Consider the following 16,345-nt stretch of genomic DNA (forward strand, 5'->3'; position numbering starts at 1 on the left):
TGTGAAGAAGGTTCTTGGGGTATTCAGGGAAATAAAACAACTCCAGTTCCATCCAGAGGGTTTGTGGAAGGCTGAAACAAGGATTTGCAGCGAGGTTCCCGAGCTGTGGTTCAGCAGAGCAGAAATCTTGTGGCAAATTTGACTTCAGTGTGGCTGCTGCAAACCTCATTAAAGACATGAATCATCTCAGTTGGGGCTTTTAAATACCAGGAGCAGTTTCAGTGGAGGGAAAACCTCCCATGGACACCTGGGCAGTGAAGATCTCTGGCAGGTACTGAAGCTCTGAGATGATGGGAGTTTGGGCTGGTTTTGTTAAAGCCAGGGTAGCACCTTTCTAATCTTGGCACTTCAGGTTTGAGAATTCATGTGGAAAAAATCAGAGCAGTGTTTGAGACTGAGTAGTTTGCACAGTTTGAAGGAGCAGAGAGGATGGGAGCATTTGTAGTCAAATTCAGAGATGTCAAATGCAAATTCTGGTTTGGGTCTTCATCCTTCAGTGGCTGGGAAATTGCAGAGCCCTCCCTCGTGTGCTGCATTTGCTGCTTTGGTCCCAAATCCATCCATCAAGTGTTGTCTGGAATCAGATCTTCTGGGGTTCACTACAGAATATTCAGTGTGTTTCCTGCAGAAGATTCAGGCAGCCTGGCACATCGATGGGTTTTAGGCATTGTATTTCTTTATGATTCCTTGGGAGTCCAAATTTCTGAAGGGATATCATCATTCCAGCTGGACTCTCAGGCCTTCTGATGATGAGCAAGCCCCTGCCAAGCTCTGAAATGTATTTTTCAATGAAAGCCAGACCCTGGAGTTGATTTTCTGGCTCCTGCCTGCCCAGTTGATGCACACTGGTGATTACTGGTTTCACTGGTTTGGGAAGTGTTTTCCTCAGTTCCGGGAGAAGTGAGCCAGGTGACAAGTTGTACCAGTGTGATTCATTGGATCCTGTTGGGAGGCACTAAACGGCTGTGCTAATGAAGATGCTAATTAGCAGAGGGCAAAGCCCAGCTTCCCATCCAAACAGGAGCCACAGCTCTGCTGGGAGCAGAGCAGAGGTGGAAGGGGAGGAAGTCTCCTTTAACCCAGGAAGGTGACAAGGCTCAAATGGGATTATGTTCACTCTCCTTTTAGTGACATTGATCTCCTTTCTCTGAACCTGTGTGGGTCAGTTCTGCTGCATGGCAGGAGCTGAGGGAGGCTCGTGGGAGTGTGTTTGGAGTTGAGCTTGGATGTTGTCAGTGTACAGCTGCTCTTACATCCAGCTAGAGCAAGAAAAAATTCGTACCATCAGAGATTCCAGCAAGTGATTAACAAATAATTAGTTACAACCTTTATTTTGCACCGAGTCCTTTTCTCAGCTTTTTGCCCAGGGAATGGAAATGCCTTTAGAAATCTCTCACTGTAGACTTGAAAGTAAACACTGAGCGTTGTAATAAATACTGAGCATTATATTAAATACTGAGCATTGTAAAAGGGGGCAGAGCAGGGGCACAGAGCCTTGAAAACTTAATGCTTAACGGGCTTCAAGCCCTTTCTGGTGTAGTGAGGATGCTGAAGTCACCTGTTAATTCTTTGTTTTTGTTTCTGGTGAGGATTCTGGAATTTACCTGTTAACCCTTTGTTCTGTTTCTTTGAAGCAAATGGTTATAAGCCTTGGGTGAGGATGCTGAAACTCACCTCTTAACCCTTTTATTTTGTTTCTGGTGAGGATACTGAAGTCACTTGTTAACCCTTTGTGAGGTTGCCGAAAGTCACTTGTTAACTCTTTGGTTTATTTCTTTGAAGCAAATTGTTATAAGCCTTGGGTGAGGGTGCTGAGTTCACCTGTTAACCCTTTGTTTTGTTTCTCTGAAGCAAATGGTTCTGAGCCCTGTTGAGGGTGCTGAAAGTCACCTGTTAACCCTTTGTTTTGTTTCTGGTGAGGATTCTGGAATTCACCTGTTAACTCTTTGGTTTGTTTCTTTGAAGCAAATGGTTATAAGCCTTGGTGAGGGTGCTGAATTAATCTGTTAACCCTTTGGTTTGTTTCTTTGAAGCAAACGGTTCTGAGCCTTGGTGAGGGTGCTGAATTCACCTGTTAACCCTGTGTTTTGTTTGTGAGGGTGCTGAATTCACCTGTTGACCCTGTGTTTTGTTTCTTTGAAGCAAATGTTTCTGAGCCTTGGTGAGGGTACTGAATTCACTTGTTAACCCTGTGGTTTGTTTGTGAGGGTGCTGAATTCACCTGTTGACCCTGTGTTTTGTCTCTTTGAAGCAAATGGTTATGAGCCTTCGAGTGTCGGAGCTGCAGGTGCTGCTGGGCTACGCGGGCAGGAACAAGCACGGCCGCAAACACGAACTGCTGACCAAAGCCCTGCACCTGCTCAAGGCTGGCTGCAGCCCCGCCGTCCAGATGAAAATCAAAGAACTCTATAGGAGAAGGTTCCCCCAGAAAATCATGACCCCGGCAGACCTGTCCATCCCCAGCGTGCACTCGAGCTCCATGCCGGCCGCGCTGTCGCCTTCCACCATTCCACAGCTGGGCTACGACGGCCACCCCGCCACGTCCCCCCTGCTCCCCGTGTCGCTGCTGGGACCCAAACACGAACTGGAACTGCCCCACCTCACCTCGGCCCTGCACCCCGTGCACCCCGACATCAAGCTGCAGAAACTCCCCTTTTATGACTTGTTGGATGAGCTGATCAAACCCACCAGCCTAGGTAAGGAGAGCTCCTGCAGGCTTTGGGGGAAAATGGTCAAATTCTGCTGCTGCTGCAGCGAGGGGTTAAATATTGCATCACAGCAGTGTTTAGAGAATTGCTATTTTTGGTAACTTTTGGAACAGATTGTTCTACATGGAGAGACGTCTTACCTAACACTCATTAGTTGTTTTAGCTGAGCCTCTAAATATGGTTTAAACATCCGTTATTTTAAGGGGGGGGCTTTGAGAAAAAACAAACTAAATCTTAGAAAAAAAAAAAGGGAAAAAACCAGTCTGCTTTCAGTAGTTCTTATAAACCACAGAGTTTCATTATTAAAAAAAAAAAACCAAAGTAAACAGAACTACCCCCAAATCTGTCAGGCTTCTAGAATGTTCTCAGCCGTGCTGGGAAGGAGTGCCAGGCTGGAAATTTGCTGGATCCATTACAGCCTGAGCATCTGAATTTAGGGTTCTTTAGCAGTTGTGGCTACTTTCCTTGCAGCTGATTTTTGTGTGAAGGTATAAATCACTGGTGGAGCTGCTGAGGAGATTGTGCTGCTCCCAGAGCATTATGTAATGTGTGATTTTCCAGGCTCCACTTCACAGCATGGTTACCTTCTAATACTGCTCAATATTGCCTAAATGCACCAGGCCTGGTGATTTCTGTGTGGTGGAACCTTCTGCTGGCTTGAAAGCCCAGCAAAGATTCCCTGCTGGTAGGAGGAGCAGATTGGTGAGAGGAGATCTGGGGAGAGAGGGTGGGTGAGTGAGAAAAAAAAGCCCTTTGCAGAAGAAATCCCTTGTAAACAAAGCTGAGCAGGTACTTTCCAGTGACAGTCTGGAGGGCTGGGGGATGTGGGAGGCCTGGTGTGTGACTGCTGAGCTTGTCTGTGCATTTCTGAAGGGTCTGGCACACTATTTTGCATTTTTGTTTTTTGCTTTAGCTGCTGTAATGGAGGGAAAAGCAGAGAGATTTTGGTAATTTGATCTTCTGGCTCAGGTGTTCTTTGCAGAGGTGCGCTGTATCTGTTTAGCTTTAATCTGAGCCCTAATTGCTGAATAACCATTCCAGGCAGTGCTGGTGCTGGGAGCTAATGAGGTGCTCAGTATGTGTCTCATCACTTTTACAGCAGAAATACTTCAGGAAAAGGCTGGAATTTCCACAAGACATTCCAGTGCAGGAGTGATGGCGTGCATTTATTTATTTAGTTATTTATTTATTCCTGGATGTGGGAAGAGCCCTTTGCTGTCAGCTCTGAGTGGGACAGAGCACCCCAAACGCAGGGATCAGCATTCACCCCAAATGCAGGGATCAGCATTGACCCCAAATGCAGGGATCAGCATTGACCCCAAATGCAGGGATCAGGATTCACCCCAAATGCAGGGATCAGCATTCACCCCAAATGCAGGGATCAGCATTGACCCCAAATGCAGGGATCAGCATTCACCCCAAATCCTGGGATCAGCATTCACCCCAAATGCAGGGATCAGCATTGACCCCAAATGCAGGGATCAGCATTCACCCCAAACGCAGGGATCAGCATTCACCCCAAATGCAGGGATCAGCATTGACCCCAAATGCAGGGATCAGCATTCACCCCAAATCCTGGGATCAGCATTCACCCCAAATGCAGGGATCAGCATTCACCCCAAATGCAGGGATCAGCATTCACCCCAAATCCTGGGATCAGCATTCACCCCAAATGCAGGGATCATCATTCACCCCAAATCCTTGGATCATTCGCTCCCTGCCAGGTCTCAGGCCTCAGGAGCTGATGGACAATGGGATATTTCTCCCCTTTGTGGAGTGTCAGGGTAAGAAAATGGAAGTGCAATGCCAAGCAGATACCTTTGGAATCAATCCCTCTCCTTTGTGGTAACTTCAGGAATGTTTGGGGCTTGTTTTGTGTGGGATTTCTGTTTGTCTGAAGGAATCCTATTAAAAAGCCTCTGAGCTGAGAGTTTGGGGGGAGAGCTTCAGTATCCATCATAAAATTCTGGAATGGTTTGGGATGGAGAGGACCTTAAAGCCCATCCCCACACCTTCCACTGTCCCTGGCCTTGGACACTGCAGGGATCCAGGGCAGCCACAGCTCCTCTGGGAACTCATCCCAGCCCCTCCCCAGCCTGCTCAGACTCAGATTCATTTTCTCCATTTATGCATTTTCTGATACTTTGGCTACAAAATCTGAGATGATTTGTAGAAGGTTTGCCCCAGATGGTCTGGGCACCCTTCTGTGTGCTGCCAGCAGTGTGGGTTTCCTCAAGTGTCCCACGTGTGGGTTCCCTGGTTTGTTTTCCACTGGCAGATATTACTGCAGCCACTCAGAACTTGGAATCGAGCCAGTGTTTCAGCATCTCCTGCTTGCTTTTTCCCATCAGATTACTCATGGGATAGGGATAAAGGACTTTTGAATTGACTCTGGTTCCCTCCCCCACAAGGATGAACTGATGACCCGATGTGGGGTTTGGAATGATTCTCTGCCTGCTTGGAACAGAAGGGAAAGAAAATGTGTGTGAGAGAGAGAATTTGTGTAATTCAAACTTCACACCCTCCTGAAATGACATAAAACCGGGCAAAGCACATCCCTGGGTGCTGGGATTGCCCCTGGTTGTTGCCAAGGGCAGGTGGCACAGCTGGGAAGGTTTGCTCCAGTTGCTGTCCCTTTGAGAGGTGATGGTTGGTTGAAAAAACAATAATTTGAGCGAGCCTCGGGGCAGGGAGGGTGCCCAGCAGGGCACTTGAGCAGGCATTCTGTACCCAAATATTTCGTGTGGGTGGGTAGCACGCAGCTAATGTGAGGAACAGATAAGGAAATGAAATCTGCTAACTCTTATTTGTACCGTCAGGAACAAAAGGAGGAAACAGAAATTCTTATATTTAAATAGAAATTCTTATATTTGACTGCAGCTCAGCCTGGGATTCAGAGGGATGTGCCGGGCTGGCTTCATGGAATGCAGGGATTTCTCCATCCCTGCCCTTCTCACCAGCAACCTGGGGTTCTGGGCTGGATCCCAGAATCCCTGAGGCTGGAAAAGCCCTCCAGGATCAGGGTCCAGCCTTTGATCATCACCTTGTCCCCAGCCCAGGCCCTGAGTGCCAGTCCAGCCTTGGCCGCTGCTGGGGTGAGACAAAGAGCCATTTGTTCCTTTGCAGTGGAGCTGTTGAATTTGATCCACATTTATTAGTCACCCTCCCTGCCAAGTGCAGAGAGCATGGGGATGGGATGGGTTTGTGTCCCAGCCAGCCAGGAAAGCTCCTCGTTCTGAAATCTGTGCTTGCAGCTCTCTGCCCCTGCTTAACCACCATTTTCAGGGATTTTTAGTTTTTTAATAAGGATTTTTTGTGTTTGAAGGAAAAGCTGCCCACTCTGGCTTTGATGGAATGTTTGCCTTATTCCTGTGCTTCTCTGTTGTTCTCCTAATAGGATCTAAGGAGGAGAATTGAGGTTGTTTGTCAAGTGAAGCTGCAGCTCTGCCTTAATTCCCCCATTTCCAGCCCCCAGAGCACAGACATTGCTAATTGGTTGTTTTTTAAGCACATTTTCTAAAAGTAACTCCTAACACACAGATAAGATCTCTTTTGTGTGCTGAAATGTGTTTGCTGTGAGTAGCAAGGCCCAGAATTTGCCAGATTATTGTGGAAGGAACATGAGATAGTTAAACAGCATCTTAAAAATGCCTCTTGTTCCAGCAAATGTCATTCCTAATTGCTGGAGCTGTGTAGTTGTTCCAAAAAACATTTTAACTGGCTTAGGGGTCTTTACTTACCTGTAAGGGAAATGAAGATGTTTTATTTTTTTTTTCCAATTGAAAGGATTAAAGAGGCTGTGAGCTCTCCTCCTGTTTAAAATCAGTCTAAATGGCACAAGGATCATCCTCCTGCAGTTTATTTGCTGTGCTTCATCTCTCAGTGATACAAACACAGCACTGGAAGCTGGATATGAGCCAGAGAAAGGAGAATTTTTACCTGCAGCCTCCTGGAAGGAAGAGGCACAGATCAGTCATTATCCCTCAGAGGCAGCAGAATTCCAGCTCCATCAGAGCCTCCACTGAGGCACTCTTGATGGAGGGCTCCGGTTAATTCCTTCATTTCTGTGCTCTGCTAGCAGGGTTTCTGCAGGCAGCACAATTTCCCCCTCAGGGTTGATTCCCACCCTGCATTTGTGCCTTGCACTTCCCCTGGGTTTTCCTGTGAGCAATCCTGGTGCCTCAGACCTGGAGCCAGATCTTGCAGCTGAGCTGCCTAAAATCTTGAGGGTGCCTGTAGTTCAAGGTACAGCCATTAAACAATTAAACAATTCAGTGCACGAGAGAGCCGGGCTGGAACCCATGAAAGTTTTGTTTGGCAAGAATTTCTCCTTTTTCTCTATCAGCGAGCTGATCTCGTGCTCTGTGCAATTGCTATTATGGTTTATATGAAAGTCACGCTTTTACTGTCTGCTGTGTTTATTATTTTTTTGAAATGTACTTTGTGGGAGGAAGTTCAACAAAACACTAAATTCTCAACTCAGCTTTGAGTTCTCTGACTTCCGGCCCTGCAGCTTTGAACTGTGCAAGAACGGGGTGAAATATTGGCTCTGTGCTGGGGCTCAGCTGGAATTACAGCACATTTGGGGTTCTTTAGTTGGGTTTGCATGTGCTGGGCCCCAGGATAAGCTTTCCACAGCTGAGAGTTTCTGCTGAGAGAGCTTTAAGCAAATGGGTAACTCCTAGAAAAAGGATTTATTCAGGTTTTCTTCAGCTGGTTGCTCAATCTCCTTGTGTGTGGAGCTGAGGTCAGTGAGGTTCCTGGACAGGGATGTCCCCAAGATTCCAGGACATGGATGTCCTAGGATTCCAGGACATGGATGTCCCAAGGTTCCAGGACATGGATGTCCTAGGATTCCAGGACATGGATGTCCCAAGGTTCCAGGACATGGATGTCCTAGGATTCCAGGACATGGATGTCCCAAGGTTCCAGGACATGGATGTCCAAGATTCCAGGCCCTGACAAAGTTTCCAGGCCCTGCAAAGGACTTTTTTTGGACATGAATGTCCAAAGTTTCCAGGCCCTGACAGGACATGGATATTTCCAGACATGGCTGGAATGGAACTGGGAATCACAGGAAATATAAAATATCCTGAGTTAAGACAAACAAGGGACAAAACCCATCTCCCTGGCCCAGCAATGCCATCTTGTGCTGGAGGAAAAGCTTTTCTTGTTGAGAGGAGAACTTCTCCAGAGCAGGGATGTGGCAGTGCTGGCTTTGTGCTGCTCCTTTGAGGTGGCTGACTTGGTGCTTTTAGCAATAAAAGTTAAAATATCAAAGCTGAAAGCAACATGGGAGTTGTGGGATGGAATTCAGGTGTCTGAAGGAATCAAGGGGCTGAATTTGAGCAAGGAGGATCCTGTGGTGTTCCTTCCCTCTGGGAAAATGCTGGGTCAGGTGAGATCCAGGGATACAGGAGAGGAGAGCTGGGATCCATCCCAGAGGTGGTTGGGAGAGTGAAGAGTTGGAAATGTTGGCATGGAAATGTCCCCTGATCTTCCTGCAGGTCTTCAGGAATGCTCCACCCCATGAGTGATTTAAAGAATGAATAATCTCACATAAATGTCTGTCCAATTGCACATAACTTCCAGCTGATCTCTTCTGTCTTCTGTTTATACAACATATCAGAAAGAGTTATAAAATCCATAATATTTATGGATTAATTGTAGCCCTTGGAGTATTTCCAGGCTATTTTCATATATATCTTTAGGCACAATTTCAAATAAGCTCCTTCACATTTCTTTACTCCCTTCCTTTCCCACCCCCAGGGTGGCTCTGCCTGTTCCTCCTGAGGATTAACTGTGAGTTGGACAGAATCTAAAATGGATGTGAAGGGATGAATGCAGCAGCTGGCCAGAGCCAGGGCTCAGTTTCTCACCTGTGCCAAGGTGGGGATTGTGGCCCTGGCACTTTCCTTTCCTCAGGGTGTTTTGGGCACAGCTCTGACTGTGGGGGTGCCAGAAGGGCTCAGCAGGGCAAGAAGGATTTGGGTGTTCACTGAAATGCCTCCCCTCAAGTGGTTTTGAAGGGTTTGGAGAGGATGCAGCACCCATTGTGATAATTGGAATGAAGCAGAATGGCCAAGGTGGGACAAAAAGCAGTGGGAATTTGGGATTTCTCTTGGCTCTGGAGCTCAGATCTCCTGGATCCCACAGCCTGTGTAGGGCATGGCTGAGGGGTGTCAGGTGTTGGATTGTGGGGTGCAGAGCCCTGCTTTGGCATGGGCTGGGATGGATTTAGTGATGGCTGAGAGGGTCTGGCTGCTCCCAGCCCCATCCTGCTCGCTCCAGCTGCATTTAATGCAGCAGGAAATGCAGGAGTGGGAGGTGTGGGCTGGCGGTGCTGCTGCTGCCAGAGCATGGCAGAGCTGGGGGCTCAGAGGCAGGAAGTATTGATGTGTAAACAAACACTGCGTTACTGGGGAGCTCCAGAATTTGGGCTGGCTGTAAAGGCCATCCTGAGATTGATGCCTCAGGTTTGGATTTTGTATTTTTCACATTCTGTGCTGCTTTAGTGGGTGGGTGTGGGCTTCACATTCAGGGATGGTGAGCTGTGTGCACAGAGCAGGGACACAAAACAATTCCTGCTCCAGCTGGGCACCAAGCACAAATGACCCAAATCTCAGCCCAGGAGCACAAACCCCGTGGGCTGGAGAGAGAAAAACAAGCAGGGTGGGACTGCCTGGGCTCAAGCTGCAATGGGACAATGAACTGCAAGGTGCAAATGGAGCAGAGCTGATCCCAGGGACAGAGCCCGTGCCCGGCCGTGCATTTTGGGGCCATTTTGGTTCATCTTGGGTGCAGCCCTGGCTGGGCTCTGGTGCTGCCCAAGGTGGATCCATGGAGGAGATGCTGTCAATAAATCCCTGCTTTGTTCTGGAACTCTGCCCAGCCTCTGCCCCAGCTCAGCCTTCTCAAGGCATCAAGATGAGCTCCTCCATCAAGGTGGGTTTTCCTCCCCCAAACCCCCTTGGATCGAGCTTCTCCACAGCTCCAGCACAGCCTTGGCTGCTGCTCCAGGGGCAGCTGGGGAATATCCAGCTGGGCAGGGGGATCCCAGGGGCTCCCCATGTCTGGGGTATCCTGGGCTTCCTGCCCTGCAGCAGGCTCTGCACTCAGACCTCTCTGAATTCTCACATTTTCAAAGGTCAGATGTTTGCTATGCCCTTATCTAAGCAGTTTTGGTCTGGTTGGGAGGTGGTGGTGAAATTTTCAGCAGTGCTGTTTGATAGAGGATTGCACATAAATTGATAAAATGCCTTCTGTTGTTTAAAGGAAGAGCAAATTGAGGCACCTCACCTGTCTGAGGAGGGAAAACGAGAACTGGGGAATGTCCTGGGCTGGGAACAGACACCCCAAAATCCCCCCCTGTGCATCCCTGAGAGCATTGTCCCAATATTCCTGCAGTTGTTGGGAATGTGCCCATTCCCTGTCCCCCCTACCCTTGGGGGAAAAATCCTTGTTCTGATTCCCATCCCAAACCCCAGACCAGCTTCCCTCCTGCCCCTGGGCACACGAGGAACCTGGAAATTCCATGAGGAATTATGGAAGTCCCAGGAAATTCCACATTTCTGGTTAATATTTGGACAAATTCAGCTAATCCAGACCATTAGTTAGTGAATAACCAATTGGGCATCTCTTGTTTTTCTTACAGCATGCAGCAAAAGTTTCCTCTGCTCCTTATCCTCTTCCTTACAGCTCTTTTTACCTTAGGAAATAAACACAATTATTGGGAATCATTGGGAATGGGCCCATGCAATGACATCTTAGGTAATTCTTGTGTAAAGTGCAGTTTAATTTTAGTGCAAGCCTTTCTTTAACACATTCCCTTCAGTATTTAATAATTGGTGATGCTGGTGGGAAGATGAACCTCAGTTCATTGGTGCTTAGGAAGCATCACCACCACAACTCCATGATCCCAAAAAATTCCTGAAGGATTTGAAGGTGTCTGTGCCTGAGAGAGTGGCTTTTTCTCAAGACAGCAAGAGGTATTTTACTGCAGAAAGATTGTGTGGCTATTTTTAGCCCTGGGTACTGGTGAGGTGGAACAGAATATTTTTAGAGCTGTAGAAAATGCAGCCACTCAAGCTAGGTTCTTTTTTTCACACTGGTGCTGGAGGGGTTTTCCAAAATAAAGAGCAGAACTAGTAGAAAATGGCTTTTCTGTACCGTTTTTATTTATTAAACAAGTGATCTGTGGATATACATATATATTTTATATACACAGTGGCTATTTATATTTATATTTATATTTATATTTATATTTATATTTATATTTATATTTATATTTATATTTATATTTATATTTATAATCCATATCTATGTTTATATTTATAAATATATTTATATTTATATTCCTGTACAATTTTAAGTGGTTTGACCCTGTGCATACCATGCATTAAAACAGTTTTCCCTCAAATTTTGGAAACTTTTAACTCAGTGAAGTGTTTTAAGGAAATCCACAACCAGCAAGGTATAATTTTGTCCCTCAGTTAATCTGTACCAATCCTGGATCATTCCTGGAGTGAGGTAAGCCTGGAATAATTCAGGAAATGTTGGTGAAATTAGGAAAAGTAAAGTTTGGGAAGAGAAACTCTGTAACTTTTTAGGCATTTTGACTTTGCCAAACTCTGTTGCATTCACAGTACAAAAGAAAATGTTTTGATATTTAATAAATCATAGTTCTGGAAAAGAAACAACGAACCCAACCCCCCAGAAACATTCCTGGCATCTTTCTGAAGAATGTCCATATTAACTCTGTTGTCCTGGCTTGATTCCAGCGTTATTGGATTATAAATTCTATTTCCATCCTCTTGGTTTTCAATTGCAGATCTATTTTTACCTTTCTTTTGTTAAATAATAATCGTTGTTTGCAGGGCACAGTTGTGTTTGTAGCCATCAGAATTTTTTTTTTTTTTTTTTTTTGGTCTAAAACTATATTTTTCTAGTTTAGTCATCCTCCAGAACTTCTAAAAGTAAATTATGTGCCAGGATCTGTTTGGTGTTTTAAACACAGCAGATACACCAGATGAATTAACAGAAATCTGTCAGCTTTTCTGCACCCTGAAATTCCAAATTCCCAATGTTCCTGCCTTGGAGAGTCTCAGATCTTTGGGAATAGAGGAGTTGGAGGCAGAGATAACCACAGAAATTTGGTTTTTAGGGGAACAGCTGCTCAGTGTTTAATGTGGTTTGGTGGGATCTTCACGCATCGTTTGTGGGGTAAGCAGATCTGGAACGGACTGGATGTGGGCATAGAAAGATGATAAGGGAGAAGATTAGAGAAAACCACACAGAAAAATCAGATTTTGTCTCTTTTTTAGAGGCAGCTGCACATGCAAGGGGCAGAGTAGTATCCTGGGAGTAGCTGAGGAGCCTGACCATAACTCAGTTGTGGTTTCAGGGCGCTCCTTGCCGCCTCCCTGTGCCTGCTCTGCTCCGTCTGGCAGGAGTTTGGAAATATTTTGATTGCCTTTTGGAGCATCTCTGCCTAATTACCAGCTTTTCTTTCCCTTCCCTCGTTGCAATCCGGCCGTGCTCCCCTGGCAATCACAGCGAGGGCTGAGCACGGAGCAGGGCTGGGGAGAGGGGAGGCAGGGCTGCTCTCTGGGACCAGGGATCCAGCAGGGATCCAGCAGGGATCCAGCAGGGATCCAGCAGGGATCAGGGTGTGCTCACAGGCACTGGGACACAGGCAGTGAGCACAGAATTCCATGAGAGTTTGGGTTGGAAGGGAACTGAAATCCCATCCCATGGATCCCATCCCATGGATCCCATCCCATCCCATGGATCCCATCCCATGGATCCCATCCCATGGATCCCATCCCATGGATCCCATCCCATCCCATGGATCCCATCCCATGGATCCCATCCCATCCCATGGATCCCATCCCATGGATCCCATCCCATCCCATGGATCCCATCCCATGGATCCCATCCCACCTCATGGATCCCATCCCATGGATCCCATCTCATCCCATGGATCTCATCCCATCCCATGGATCCCATCCCATCTCATCCCATGGATCTCATCCCATCTCATGGATCCCATCCCATCCCATCTCATCCCATGGATCCCATTCCATCCCATTGATCCCATCCTATGGATCCCATCCCATCTCATCCCATGGATCCCATCCCATCCTATGGATCCCATGGATTCTGTCCCATTTCATGGATCCCATGGATCCTACCCTTATCCCATCCCCATTCCATGGATCCCATCTCATCCCATGGATCTCATCCCGTCTCATCCCATGAATCCCATTCCATCTCATCCCATGGATCCCATCCCATCTCATCCCATGGATCTCATCCCGTCTCATCCCATGGATCTTACCCCATGGATCCCATCCCATCCCATGGATCCCATCCCATCCTGTGAATTCCATGGATTCTGTCCCATGGATCCTACCCTTATCCCATCCCCATTCCATGGATCCCATCTCATCCCATGGATCTCATCCCGTCTCATCCCATGGATCTTACCCCATGGATCCCATCCCATCCCATGGATCCCATCCCCACACCTTCCACTAAGCCTTCTCTTGTGTTCCAAGCCTTGTTCCTTGGACATTCCAGGGATCCAGGGAGCTTCTCTGGGAATTCCATCCCATCCCCTCCCCACAGTCCCAGGGAGGAATTCCTTCCCAAATCCCACCTAACCCCATTTCCTGGCCAGTTTAACCCATCCCCTGTCCTGTCACTCCCTTTCCAAGTCTCCTCTTTGAGGCTGCAGCAGTAAGTGCACAAACACACTGAAAACACAAAAAAATCCCACAAATCTCAAGAAAAAACGTCAGAGGCCTTTTTGAATTCGGGTTTTGGTTCAAGCAGAGGCTTTCTTTCTGAGGTTTGCTGTCCTGGCACAGCTCCTGAGGAGAGCTGGAGTAGGGAAAGCTCCCATGGCAGCACTCAGGGCTGTCCTTCCCCATTTTCTCCCAAATTAAAGTATAAATGCTTTAATCTGACTAATATAACAGTAGGATGTTAGGAAATATTTCTTTCCTGGGAGAGTGGATAAGTATTGATGCAGCTTTCCCACGGAAGTGTGGAATCACCATCCCTGGAAGGGCTCAAAATCCAATTTTGATTTAATTGCCAAAGTGCTGTTCAGTCAGGAGTTGACCCTGGTGAGCTTTGAGGTCTTTCCCAACCCTAATAACTCAGTGGTTCTGTGAATATGGAAGTTCAAACCCCACTTTTCATATCACTGTTTAGTAAAAATAAATCTGTTACCAACATGAGCAGAGGGAAAAGGATTGAATTTCAGAACCTTTGGTCCAAACTTTGTTTTCCTCCTGCACACAAATTCACTTCCTCCCTTTTGCCCATTTCCCTGATGGATTCCCTAAATTAGAGCTACTGCAAAAAGGTGGGGAAGGGAGAACTTGGGAAATCCAAGGAATTTTGGGAGCTGCTGGTTGGCTTCTCTGGATAATTGAGCTTTAAATGAAGGTGGCATTAGTTAAATAGTCAGCAGTTTTTAATTAGTGAAGTGCTGCAGTTCACACCAAAGGTTCCCAAAAACCTTCCTGAACTTTTCTAATAATGCCAAAATTGACAATTTCCAGGCTAGAGCAAATAATACCTGGGAGAAAAACCAACCCAGCAGAAAAAGCCATGGAAAAGCAGGAAATAACAACTGGAATTCCCTCATTTCTCTGCAGTGCATGAGCTTGGCTAATTCAGCTTTTGTTAATTAGAGTTTGTAATTGTGATCTTGCCATTTATAGCTAAAAATAGGTGTCAAATTCTATGGAGGAGCAAATGTGAAAGCAGATTTTCATTGTTAATTGTATACATTGTGTCTGTTTCCTGCAGACATTGGATGCAGGAAATGTATGCATTTCAGAATCTGAGTTATTTATAAAACTTAATTCTTTCTCAAAGATTCCTAACAGCAGCTTCATGTCCCTGTTCCTGCTCATGCACAGCAGCAAATCATGGGATCAGTGAAGGATTTTGGAGCAGTGTGATGCAGGAAAGATAAAAAATGGAATTTTGGGAGGTTCCTGCTGTAATACTTACACTCAGTGTCTTTGCTATTGTTGGTTCCAGCCCACCACACGCTGCTTGGAACAAAATCTCAATTCTCACCCTGAAATACTCACTCAGCTGTCACTCAGGGATGAGTCAAGAATGCATTATAGTAAACCAAAAAATGGGAAATCTATCCAGTGTTTAGTGCACAGATAATTATATTGATGTATTCACAATAATTGTATTATATAATATTTATTCAGAACTTACAAATTTATTCAGAACTTACAAAATTATGAAGAACAACGGGATTGAAGTGCAACTTACAGACAGCTTTTCATTCACTGTGTGTTGGTGAGTGTGTGGAATCTTTCTCTGGGGAGATGATGCTTTCTTTCAGTTTATGATTTAAAAAACCTTTTTCATTGCTGCAGCGGCCCTGTGAAAGGCTGTGTTTTAGCTAAAACCACTATTTTAGGGATATTTAACATTGGTTTCCAGCAGGAGCATTTTACTCTTGAGCACTGTTTGGTTCTGGAGTGGCACAGAGTGGGAAGGCTTTAAAATCAGATTTTATGGCTGCAGATCTCACGAGTTCTTGGCTTATTCTGGATATATTTGGTGCATTGAAGTCCAGAAAGCATCAGACTGAAATGTGAGATGTCCCACGTGTTGTGTTCAGCCCCTCTGTGAACTTTGACAGGCTGAGCCTGATCTGGCGCATGGAGGGAAATAAAAAAGAGATTGATGAGAAATCCTCAGATGTATTTTTATTTCATATCAGAGCACGTTTGACATGAAATTACAGCGATAAAAAGCCTTGATTTGCCTCAGCTCTGCTGTTATCTCCAGCCCCATTTTAATGTACACTTTATAGGCACATAAAGTTTGTTCATTGTATTTTTATTTACAGGAGGCTTCCAATGGCAACTTCCTCAAAAGCTCTTTAGAGCCAGATGTGTCTGATGCTGCTGGAGTTTAAAAAAAAGTGTGTTCTGACTCGATGTAATTATTTCCTGCTTGTCCTGGCTGCTTTTTGATGCTCTCTGCTCTCTTGCAGCCTCAGATAACAGCCAGAGGTTTCGAGAAACCTGCTTTGCCTTCGCGCTGACGCCGCAGCAAGTGCAGCAGATCAGCAGCTCCATGTGAGTGAGCTCCAGCAGCCCTGAAATCCAAATAACCCTCCCCAAACCCACCCAGCCTTCCATAGCCCTACTCAGCAGCCATGAAATCTAAATAACCCTCCCCAAACCCACCCAGCCTTCCACAGCCCTACTCAGCAGCCCTGAAATCCAAATAACCCACCCCAAACCCACCCAGCCTTCCATAGCCCTACTCAGCAGCCCTGAAATCCAAATAACCCTCCCCAAAGCCACCCAGCCTTCCATAGCCCTACTCAGCAGCCCTGAAAAGCAAATAACCCTCCCCAAAGCCACCCAGCCTTCCATAGCCCTACTCAGCAGCCCTGAAAAGCAAATAACCCTCCCCAAACCCACCCAGCCTTCCATAGCCCTACTCAGCAGCCCTGAAATCCAAATAACCCTCCCCAAAGCCACCCAGCCTTCCATAGCCCTACTCAGCAGCCCTGAAATCCAAATAACCCTCCCCAAAGCCACCCAGCCTTCCATAGCCCTGCTGGGAATGGCAGGGGAAAA

The 16,345-nt window shown here is 46.4% G+C and overlaps 1 protein-coding gene across 1 annotated transcript in view; it reads left to right on the forward strand.

Annotated features, from left to right (window-relative positions):
- Positions 1–16,345, forward strand: part of PIAS1 (protein inhibitor of activated STAT 1) — a 56,108-nt gene that overhangs the window by 19,480 nt on the left and 20,283 nt on the right. The window contains exons 2-3 of the mRNA XM_058811788.1: positions 2,252–2,696; positions 15,751–15,835. Coding sequence (XP_058667771.1) covers positions 2,252–2,696; positions 15,751–15,835 — 530 coding nt within the window. The remainder of the gene's footprint in view (positions 1–2,251; positions 2,697–15,750; positions 15,836–16,345) is intronic.

This window comes from Ammospiza caudacuta, chromosome 10, assembly GCF_027887145.1.
Source record: "Ammospiza caudacuta isolate bAmmCau1 chromosome 10, bAmmCau1.pri, whole genome shotgun sequence".
NCBI lineage: Eukaryota > Metazoa > Chordata > Aves > Passeriformes > Passerellidae > Ammospiza > Ammospiza caudacuta.